The 11,341-nt window shown below is 47.9% G+C and overlaps 4 protein-coding genes across 4 annotated transcripts; 3 read left to right on the top strand and 1 right to left on the bottom strand.

The window, feature by feature from the left end:
* Positions 1 to 447: 447 nt before the first annotated feature.
* Positions 448 to 2,099, top strand: J7337_004576 (uncharacterized protein; the record flags this gene model as incomplete). Its single annotated transcript, XM_044822268.1, has 4 exons — positions 448 to 564; positions 616 to 660; positions 711 to 916; positions 968 to 2,099. The coding sequence occupies 4 exons, from the start codon at positions 448 to 450 to the stop codon at positions 2,097 to 2,099; spliced, it is 1,500 nt and encodes a 499-aa protein (XP_044683601.1).
* Positions 2,100 to 4,154: 2,055 nt separating this feature from the next.
* On the top strand, positions 4,155 to 5,725 carry J7337_004575 (uncharacterized protein; the record flags this gene model as incomplete). The annotated part of the gene is made up of 4 exons (XM_044822267.1): positions 4,155 to 4,447; positions 4,502 to 4,703; positions 4,761 to 4,961; positions 5,015 to 5,725. The coding sequence occupies 4 exons, from the start codon at positions 4,155 to 4,157 to the stop codon at positions 5,723 to 5,725; spliced, it is 1,407 nt and encodes a 468-aa protein (XP_044683600.1).
* Positions 5,726 to 5,968: 243 nt separating this feature from the next.
* J7337_004574 (uncharacterized protein) lies at positions 5,969 to 6,585 on the bottom strand (the record flags this gene model as incomplete). The annotated part of the gene is made up of 2 exons (XM_044822266.1): positions 5,969 to 6,075; positions 6,123 to 6,585. 2 exons carry the CDS (start codon positions 6,583 to 6,585, stop codon positions 5,969 to 5,971), a joined length of 570 nt encoding a protein of 189 aa, XP_044683599.1.
* A 1,861-nt stretch (positions 6,586 to 8,446) lies between these two features.
* J7337_004573 (uncharacterized protein) lies at positions 8,447 to 10,224 on the top strand (the record flags this gene model as incomplete). The annotated part of the gene is made up of 2 exons (XM_044822265.1): positions 8,447 to 8,519; positions 8,576 to 10,224. 2 exons carry the CDS (start codon positions 8,447 to 8,449, stop codon positions 10,222 to 10,224), a joined length of 1,722 nt encoding a protein of 573 aa, XP_044683598.1.
* Between the last annotated feature and the right edge of the window lie 1,117 nt (positions 10,225 to 11,341).

The raw sequence follows: 11,341 nt of genomic DNA, 5'->3' as shown, positions 1-11,341 counted from the left end.
TTGGAAACTTGCTTCTTCTTTTGCTTGTTTCGTTTCTCCCGTTTCTCGCCTCGTTGATACTACGCAAATAAGAGGGTTTCCTTCCTTCCCCCTTGTTGCACCTGCACCGTCACTCCCGCGTCTGGGGTTCGGGCATTGCCTTCCATACTTGACTTGATTTGGCCCTACAGCTCCTTCTGTCTTGTCTCTCACATTGACGAGGCTCTGTTGCTCAGATACCACCTTCCTCCTCTTTTGAGCCTCCCATTCTTAGGTTCCTTCCTCCCCTTCTGTCTCGGCTGGTTGCTTATCTGCATCCGTTGTCCTCTATCAGTTCCTTCCCACCACGTTTTTTTAGAAGCCGGCCCTACTTCTACCCATCACCTTCTCGTGTGATCCTACGATAGATTACCTTGCCTAGGACCCTTGCCTATCAGATTCTTCGATTGTATTTTGGATTTCCTCATCATGAACGACTACGATCGAAAGGAAAATTTGGAGGAGAAGGCCTCTACCTCGGAGGTTGATCTTGCTGGTGTTAATGACCCTTATGCTGGATTTACTGAAGAAGAGGCGAGGGAAGCTGTAAGTGGCATTGAAACAAATGTTTGATGACCTACACTAACAAGGTTTCAGGAGAAGAAATTGCTTCGAAAGATTGATATGAAACTCGTTCCTTGGGTATGACAACTCTGCCTCATATAACATGTAACCTACTAACCACGATCCAGCTCTGCCTTCTTTACCTCATCTGCTTCCTCGACCGAACCAATATCGGAAATGCAAAGATAGCTGGTTTAATGGATGACATACATATGGACAGTCACCATTTTAACCTGACTTTGACCATTTTCTACATCTCATACGCTGTCTTTGAGCCTCTTGCCAATGTCCTTCTCAAATGGTCCAAGCCATCCATCTTCATTCCTGCAATCATGTGAGTTCAAACTCTCAGTAAACCACTAGCACACAACTAATTCGTATTCAGGGTCCTCTGGGGTGCCTCAATGCTGGGAATGGGCTTCGTCAAGACCTGGGACGGCCTCATGGCTGCTCGATGGTTCCTTGGTGTCACAGAGGCCGGCCTCTTCCCCGGAATTAACTACTACCTTTCCTGTTGGTATAAGAGATCCGAATTCGGTGCTCGTGCTGCGTGGTTCTTCTCAGCTGCAGCTCTCGCCGGTTCTTTCGGTGGTCTCTTGGCTGCTGCTATCCAGAAGATGGATGGCGTCGCCGGTATTGCCGGCTGGGCATGGATTTTCATCCTTGAAGGTCTCATGACCATGATTGTTGGCATCATCTCGTTCTGGATGGTCCACGATTTCCCTACCGATGCCAAGTTTATCACCGAAGAGGAACGAGCTCGTGTCATCTATCGACTCACCGCCGACAAGCAATCTTCTGCCCAGGACGAACAATTCAAGATGAAGTACTTCTGGCAGTCCATTACCGACTGGAAGACCTACTGCGGGATGCTCATCTACATGGGACCCCTGATGCCCCTGTACTCTTTCAGCGTTTTCCTGCCTACCATCATCCAGAACATGGCCTTCACCGATAAGAAGGCCGTTGTCAAGAACCAGCTTCTCAGCGTACCACCCTACGCTTTGGCCGCAGTTGTTACTATTTACGTTGGTATGTACTCCGACAGACTCAACAAGCGAGGCATCTTCAACCTGTGTGCTGCCCCTGTCGGTATGGCTGGCTTCATCATGCTTATCGCCTCTACCAACCCTGCTATTCAGTACACTGGTTGCTTCCTGGGTGCCCTGGGTATCTACCCTGTCATTCCAATCACCATCAGTTGGGTCGCCAACAATGTTGAGGGTGTTTACAAGCGAGGCATCACTCTTGGGTTTGTCATAGGATGGGGCAACCTCAACGGTGTTGTGAGCAGCAACGTCTTCATCAACGGTCCACGATTCTACCCAGGACACGGAACCGTTCTTGCCTACATGTTTGCTGGTATCTTTTGTGGAAGTCTGTTGATGTATGTTTTGCTCTCGCGTGAGAACAAGGCGCGGTTGGCTGGTGAGCGGGATCACCTTGTGGAGGGCAAGTCTGAGGCGGAGATCCATGAGATGGGAGATAAGCGACCCGATTTCCTCTACACACTGTAATGATTTTTACGATGCGTCAGAAACAGGAGGATTGTTAGTAGTGGATGGTATTATACAGGGTTTATAGTTTTTGAGCTCTTTTGTTAGCTAGATTGTAAAGTGGCGCTGAGCTCAATCGATCCATTAACTTAACTTGCTCACTTGTCTCTTTTCTCTGCAATTTTGTGACGGCTGTGTGCATAATTCTCTCACGCGAGAGCTGCAGGTGAGAAACTGTGCTGTGGGTTTGTCTTTGAGATAGCCAATTGAATGAGTTTTGTATGTTCTAGAAAAGTAGGTGAGCATAGCATTCCAGAGCCTGATTTGAGATTCAGCCAGCCAGACGCCAGAGAAAAGAAGCAAGCAAGCAAGCACACAAACAAACAGGGCAAATATGCAGATCGATCTGCTGACCTATACCAAGCCGGACCCGTACCTGAAATAGAATAGCCTATGCGATGCAGACATAGATATTGCCTAGACATGCATTGGATGAGCAGAGTAATTGGATCAAGGCTATTGTTTGTCGCAGCAGCCACCCGCCACGTTTCATAATTAGCCCAGCTCCAAACGACAGAGATCCAAGCCTCGTCAGCGGGTACAGTAAAGGGCTGATCGAGCTCGAGTCTGCGCCGAGAAAGGTGCTGGTGATGTCACACTCTGATTCAGCCCACGGGAGCTTACAGCTATAGCCTTGAAATTGAAGCCCATGTTTCTCTTTTCCCTCTCTCACCGCAATTGAATGGGACTGAAGCTCGGTTAAAAATCAAATCAATGTTAGCTCAGCTGGGACTCTTCATTTCGATTTAGTTAGGAGAAGCTAGGTCTCTCCGAGTCCGGGGAGGCTGAGAGTTGGGACAATGCCATCTCATCTGCCTCCATATTTGGAGATCGAGACTAACGAAACGCACAGGCGATGCCAAGGCCAAGCATCAGATCGCGGGGTGGAAGATGCAACGTCGAGACTCGTTCAGGGGGGCGGCTTTGTTTGTGTGTTTGGATCATAGAGAGGACCAACACTGCATAGAAGGAGTCGAGTATTAGCCCTATCAAATCACCGCTTTTGGTAAGGGCTGACCGTTTTGGTTGAAGCCTGAGACTATAAACGGGAGATGGGACAAATCTGGGGATGAGAATCTGGGGCAAATGGGTGTTGGTGGATTAGTATAAAGTTGGTGTTGGTCGATATGAGCGTGGCAGTGACTGACAGTGATTAACAGCTGGTGACGTCTTGGTTCTCAAGAGGCAGGGTATCTTGGGTTGTGGTGTGTCTTCTAGAGGGAGGAGAGATAGAGAGGGTGCTTTGGCCATCAGTGTCAGTGTCAGTGTCACTGACACTGCAAAGCCTACTTTAGCTAACATTATAATTTAAGCGTTGGTGAGATTTCAAAAGAGACGACACAACACACATTTACTCAATATCTGATATTCCCTCTCCTGGAGGACGACAACTCGAAAGGATTGGCAGATGAGAAAAAGGCAAGTCGCAGAGCCAAGGGAGAGAATGTGTATATGACATGTTTGGTCAAACTAATACGCTCTAACCAGCAGGCTGGCTATTGTAGTCTGCATCTCTCTCTCTCTCTGCCGAGTGTTCGCTTGTCGAGAAATGAAAACCATCCTTTCACAGTCCAAAAACATAAAGAGGCAAAAGATCCCTCGTCTAACGGCAACGGCAGAAGCGGGTGCTTGCATCGCGTTAATGTAACACGACGCTTCGACCTTGGCCCTCTTTGGACGACTCTCTCAAACCATTCATTGTTATCCCTCTTCTCTTCTCTTTTCCCTCTCACACTCTCTTGTGGTATCACTCATTTCTCTTCTCGTCTTGTACATTTGAACAACAAGTTACGCAAAAAAGGACATCACTTGACACTCCTTCACATCACCTCACTTCACCTCACTCCTCCTCTTCTCCTTCTCCCTCTCCCTCTCCCTCTCTTCTCTTCCACTCTCTTTATTCTCAATCTTTCGCCTTTATTTGCTTCATACCAATCATTCCTTTTGCTTCTTGCACTCGCTCCCCCACTCCCTTACTCGGGGACTCGGGAAACGAGAAAACACCACCTATAAAAAATGAGTCACCAGTTCTTCACGAAGAGAGGCATGCCCGTTGAACTCGAGCCGACTCAGAGGACGACGCTGGTGCTGTTTGAGCGAATAGGAGGCTCTGTCAGCTTGGTCGCTGTCCTCTGTATCTTCGTCGCGTATGCGCTTGTGCCCAAAGTTCGAAATGTTCAAAACACCTTTATCGTGTTTGCGAGCGTCGCGAATGTTGGTGCCAGTGTTGCGAGTATCATCGCCTTGGATGGGTTGGAACTAGGCGTCGCTTCACCTCTTTGTCAGGCACAGAGTTTCATGTTTCATATGTGAGTTGCCTGTCATAATCTCATTCTCATTCTGTTATCACTGACCTCGTATAGGTTCATGCAGTCTGATCCTTGGTGGTCTCTGGCCATGGCATTCAACGTCTTCCTCGTCTTCTTCTTCCGCGCCAAACCCGACTCATTCCGAAGATGGTGGTGGATATATTGTCTCATTTGTTACGGTGGACCTTTTGCTATTGCCATGGCGTTGCTTGTGGTTAGAACCCCCAACCGCGGCCTTGTGTTTGGTGAGGCCACTGTAAGTTTGCCCTCGGTATCAGAACAAAGGGGGCATTGTTTGTTGACTCGATGACAGATCTGGTGCTGGGTTAACCAGGACTGGGAAGGCATCCGTATATATACCTACTATATGCTCGTCTGGGTCTGTATCGCTGGTTCGATCATCTTCTACTTCATGGTTGGATATCATGTCTTCCATACTCGGAACCAACTCAGGAGTTTGACTGCCTCAAGGAGCAGAGAGCCAGCCCCCGTTGAGCCACCCCAGCCCCAAGCTGTAAGTCTGCCTGACACAAACATAACATAGACTATCCAGCTAACATTTAACAGCAACGCCAAGTCGAGTTCCTGTCGGTCCCTCAAGACTGCTTCTACGGCACTATCGTCACCGAAGTCCAGGTCGTTCACTCGACACCCTCAGCGAACCAACTCCCCAGTGAACCTAAGCCCGCTTACACTGCTGGTCCATCGTCACCTCAGGTCTCCTTTGACGAGAACCCACAAGTTGTGCAGGGATCCCACAGTCACTACTTCTCGACCTCTATATCTCCTGGTATTGGCAGCAGAGAGCGAGAGCGAACTAGAATATCCCCTCTCCGTCGCATAGCATCAGCAACAAACCGAACAATCAACAAATTCGTCATCGACGATCCCATCAAGCGGGCGTACTTACGCACGAGTTTCCTTTTCGCCCTTAGTGTGCTGGTGACTTGGATCCCGAGCAGTCTGAACCGCATCCACAGCTGGCTCGTCGGTACCTCGCCCTACGAGTACCACGTCGCCACGGCCGCCGTCCTTCCCCTCCAAGGGCTCTGGAACGCGGTTATCTTCTTTGTGACGAGTGGGAAACCTCTTCGAGAGTGGTACAGAAACCTACGCCACCCTCAGGCCCTGGATAGAGAGATGATCGAGACACGGGTTGAGCATGATGAGCATGTTGGAAGAAGCGACGAGAGTTTCCTGGACGACACAGACTCCGGTAGTGACGTTGAGCTGCGAAGAATGGGAGAGGCGCCGGGCAAGAGATCGACGAGTCTTTGAAGGGGAAATTTTTAGAAGGGACCCTTTTCTTATGTGTGGTCTATATGTACGATGATAAGATCTATGGCTTGTGATGAGTGGCGATGTGTGTATCGCAATCTAGGTAGACTAGAATTCTAGACTTGACAATAACTGAGCATCAATAAGTGACATGTCAGTGGCACGAAACGTGAACTGAAATCATATCTTTGAACTCTCAAAGGGAAACAGTCATTTACAAGTGTCTCAATACACTCGACTCGGTTACATGGCTGCGCCGTGAATCACAAGAGTCTTTCCAGAGTTTCCAATTTCCTGCACCGCAGATTGCTCCACGGCCAGGAGGAGACTACTCGTTCTTATGAGCAATTCTATCACTAATCAGCACATGTCACGCAATCATGAACTAGAATCATACCTTCGTATACAAGCTTGTAGTGAACTGGTGGATCATCATCTGGACCTGAAATCAGTGGCATCGTTTCAGATGCTGCCGGTGCAACACTGAATCGTATTCCAACGGTATTGTGCGTATCAATCCAGATGATATTCTCAGAGTCGGACTGGAATTTATCCTGTCTACTGGCCATCTTGGCGAGCCACTTTCGGAAGACGCGGATGACCCCATCGACAATGTTAACATGGCTTATGAACAGTCCGCTCCTTGGGCCCTCCTTGACAAGGTTCGTAACGGCACAAAGCTGAGAGAACATTTCCCCATCATCAAGGTTCACATCTTGGGTGGCGGTATCATCTTCAACGTCATCAGAGGGCTGCGCCTCCGTGGGACGTCTCCGGCTCCTTTTGATACTTCGGTTCTCGGGAGCGAAGACGGGCTTATAAGAGGCATACAACGCTCTCAGGTCAGACAGCTCGGGCATATCTTCATTGATGGACTGGCCGTCCTGCCCAACAATACCTTGATAGCGACATGCCAAATAAGGTGTGTAAAGCTGATCACTTGGGTGGTAGCACTCTAAAATAAGCTTATTGTCCGGAAGGGGCGCAGCTTGAAGCAGGCGTTGGTGAAGGAGACGAGTGACAAGAGAGCAGATGCGGCGGTTAATCGGGGCGAAAGAGAGTAAATCTTGAGTTGAGAAGGGGGTTAAGATTGAGGTGAGAGTCTGAAGGAAAGTCAATTCTCAAATGCCTCATGGTTTCCGGGGAAAATATACTTCATTTGGTAGAACATCGATGAAGCTATCGTGAGTCGTCATCATAGACTCTGGCTCTCTGAGCTCAGGTTGGATAAGATAGAGGTGACGATACGATAGACAACGGGTATGTTATCCACTAACAACAGAAAAGTTAATGATATAATAATGAATATTGGTTACGGGCGTATTCAAAGCCAGTGGAGAGAAGATTTGGGCGTTGATACAAGGATTGTGAGTTCTTGACCGTGTTATGTTATGTTGAGTGTAGCTTGATAGCTTCAACTTGAGGTGACAGCTTCATTAAATGTCCTAAAACGCGGGGGAGGGGCAGGCTAATTCATTTAGTCAGCATCCGCAAGTCCGAATGACGAAACACTATCTTTCCGTCTTTGATTAAGTTGATAGCATTATCCAATCTTGTCCCAATCGAGAATTCTCCTACTATTATACTATTAAACAGATAATGCGGATAAATTCTATCCTCACCGCCAATGATGCTTCAAAACGTGATGGATATAGGTTAATACCTAAGGTACTCTATAGTCTTGACATTAAACTGCTTCGTGTATATCTGGAAGCCACGAACTCTATAGACGTTATCCGCCCCTTGATTGGCCTTTTTATAGCTTGATCTTGTCTCAACAGAACGGCATGTGGCCATAAGTGTGTTGAAATCTACCACGCAGCTGTTGACTTTCGGCGTTGAATGTTTAACGCCAACATAAAAGCATGAGAGGTGACTTTTATACGAGAGCACACCCAATTACAAGGTGCATTATGAACTTAATTTCCCAATGAAATACCTTAAGTACCTGTAATTGTGCTTGTACAAGACTGTTTAGGTAAGGTACCTAAGTACCTACCTTAGGTTAAGAAGCACCATTCAGGTAGGACCCGGGACCCGGAGCGGGGTGGGGCCTAACGGACGGAGAACTCAGTTTGCGAACGACGGAAGGCGTCCCACTTTAATCCGGTTAACCTCAACCTTCCCTCAACCTTCAACTCAATGATCACAAAGAACTCAAACAACATAGAAAGGAACACTCTAAAGTCTAGAGGCTCTAAAAATATTCCAGGTTGGGAAACTGCATGCCTGTATCAAAATATCATTATCGTAGTCTCCAATCTCATCCAAACATATCATATGCTCGGGAACCTCAGATGTTCAACATCTTCGCATAGAGTGTTCCTCAAGGTTCAGCCTCAACACAAGGTGCAATCGATTGTCATTATTCAAATAATCGTATTATCAGCCTCTTTCCCGTATCGAACATATTCTCGGCCAAAAACAACTCAATATGTGAACGCCGTAAACATCTTTTCAACAACAAACACAAATCGAGAGCCAAGAATTGGCCGGAAAGATTTGAGGCTCAAAATGAGAGGCCAATAACTCTCTAAATGGTCCGATTATTGAGGGGAAGTAGACGCCATGGCCCTCAACTCACAACACAATCGGACAAGGCGTCCTATTCGCAGGATCAAGTGATCATGTTTCTATAAAGTCTCATGAATCCTGTGAGGTCCTTGCTTCTCTATCAACCTCCTTTGAACCTCTGTTACACGACACAGCTCTCCCCAAGCAATGCGTTTCAATAATCTGGTGGGCTTTGGCCTTCTGGCAGTCGAGTCTGCCCTCGCAGTCCCCTGCCCACCGGGTAAGTAGCAAAAGAGTCGTGAAAGTTACAGAGCATCTACTTACAGAACACTTTAGCAAGCACCGCAACCGCAACCCTCGATGTGACTACTACCGCGACGTTGAGTATCACTGATGCGGCGACCGACACCGTTACAGACACTGTGTTTGAGACCAATACCGTTAACTCAACGGCCGTGGTGACCTCTACAGAGGTGGATGTTATTGCTACGACTAGTACCGCAACTGTCAACGCCACAGAGACTGAGTTTACTACTGTCAACTCAACGGTCGTCTTCACGTCTACAGAGACTGATGTGGACGTTGCCTCCACAACTGCTACTGTCAACTCTACTGCTGTCTTCACCATTACAGAGACAGCGGAGGTCACCAGCACGGAGACTAACACTGTCAACAACACAGCTGTGTTCACGACCACCGAGGTTGATGTCGAGACCAGCACCGAGACTGCTACAGTCAACTCCACGGTGCTATTCACGTCCACAGAGACTGACTTCACCACCGAAGCGGCTACTGCCACAACTATTGTCTTCGTCACAAACTCAACCACGGTCACTCAGACTTCCACTGTCAATGCTACAGAGACAGCCTTCGAGACTGATACGGTTCTCACCACTGCTACGGTGAACGCTACCTCAACTGTCAATGCCACGTCTACAACAGTTGAGACCAACACGGCTTTCGTTACTTCAACTGTTGATACCACTGCAACTGTAAACACCACGGCCACGGATTTCGTCACTTCTACCGTCAACACTACAGCCACTGCTTTCGAGACTGATACAGCTTTCACTACTGCAACAGTCAACACCACTGCAACTTCATTCGAGACTGATACAGTTTTCACGACTGCAACAGCGAATACTACTGCAACAGACTTTGTCACTTCAACTGTCAACACTACAGCCACTGCTTTCGAAACTGATACGGTTCTCACCACTGCAACAGTCAACACCACCGCAACAGACTTTGTCACTTCAACTGTCAACACTACAGCTACTGCCTTCCAGACTGATACTGTGACTTCAACTGTGAACACTACAGCCACCGCATTTGAGACTGATACCGTGACCTCAACTGTCAACACTACAGCTACAGCCTTCCAGACTGACACGGTGACTTCAACTGTCAATACTACTGCGACAAGCACAAACACTGTGACAACAACCCAGACTGTCTTTGTAACAGCTACAGTAACCCCAACCGAGGTGACATCTACAGAGACCAGCACTGAGACTGAGACTGTAGATGCGACTTCTGTAGTGACTGATACTGTTGACTCAACTTCTACGGTGGTTGTTACTGCCACTGTGACATCCACCGCTTCAGCGGCCCCCGCTTCTTCGGACACAACCAGTGCTTCCGGAGCAGCAACTACTACAACCGTCGTAGCAGCAGTTACTACGAGCGCTACTAGCGAGGCTGCCGCTTCGGCCTCAACGTCTTCTCCCGCAGCAGCTTCCTCTGACACTACATCCGCAGCTACTGGAGCTGCCACTACCACAACCGTGGTAGCAGCGGGTACTACAAGCACTACTACTGATCCTACTGTTTCTGCCACTGGAGCAGCCACCACGTCATCTTCATCTGCTGTTGATGGCGCCCCCGTCGATGACACTCCTACGACTTCATCGGCTAGCCCCGCGGGCACTACGACTGCAACTACTACTGTTGATGCCACTACCACAACCACAACTGGTGCCTAGATTATTCGATCAGGGCTATAACTGATGGTATATCAGAGGGTCCATTTCTGATTTATGAGTGGTCTTTCTAAGATGTAACTGTGAAGTGGAAGATGGCCGAACAATGCTTCCTATGTATGTGAAGGTCTGGTGTCATAATGGAGGGGTCTCAAAGGACTTAGGTGTGGCTAATATAGGACAAGCATACTCCGAGCTTGGTTGATCTTCTGTTGCGAATAACTCAAAGCTTTTCCTTACGAATTGGATCTTTCATAGTTACGCTTGATTTTGTCCAAGCAATGCACATATGTTTGGCTCCCAGTTTGGTTGAGTATGACCATTACATGAGCCAAGTGATCAACATTGTTCCTCAGCATAATCAATTACCCCATTGACTTGACCGAGACATGTTACCAGAAAACAAGCATATGATCGTCAATCTGACAGATGAAATATCTGCAAGTGAGAAGCACATCATTTTATCAAAGTGTCACCCATCCAGGATATGGGGTTATCCTCTCACAAAGTAGATTGTGTAACTCGGCACCTTGGGCAGAGCGCAAATAGAGTCCCCATCGTCTGCCCGCCGATTGAAGGAGAAGAGCGAGTCTCTCGAGATCGCCGCTAAGTTGTGAGACGCTATAAAGGCAACTGATGGCGAGGGAAGAGACAGGGGTTTTGGTTATGCAGCGTTATGCTGCGTGGACCCTGAATTGGAGGAGAGAATATGTTGTCATATAATCTCCGATAAAGGAGTACAAAGACAGACTCGTCCAAAGAATGCCGTTTGCCTCCAGATAAGGAATAGGGAGCATAGGAATTTTGCCTGCTCAGGGGTAAACGCTAACAAGAATAAACGAAACAATAGATTGGCGGGATTCTGATGTTTCAGTTGAAACAGAACTCGATATATGATATCCGTATCATATCGGAGCTGCAACATATGCCGATATAATACCGTCTGTATGTCTCAGTGCGTAGCTTAAACAACCCCTCATTGTTACCTCCCCGAACGGGGCTTTGACAGTTTTGGGAGACCGGGGAGAAGAGCTACGATCATTGCCAACATGAGTCTTCCAGACATACGGAAAGATACACAGGTTATAACAAGATCACCGCGTTGCATTCTGCTGTGTGC

This window comes from Fusarium musae, chromosome 3 (assembly GCF_019915245.1).
Source record: "Fusarium musae strain F31 chromosome 3, whole genome shotgun sequence".
Lineage (NCBI taxonomy): Eukaryota > Fungi > Ascomycota > Sordariomycetes > Hypocreales > Nectriaceae > Fusarium > Fusarium musae.
Note: the sequence above shows the minus strand (reverse complement) of the source record. Positions and strands in the feature narration are given on the sequence as shown.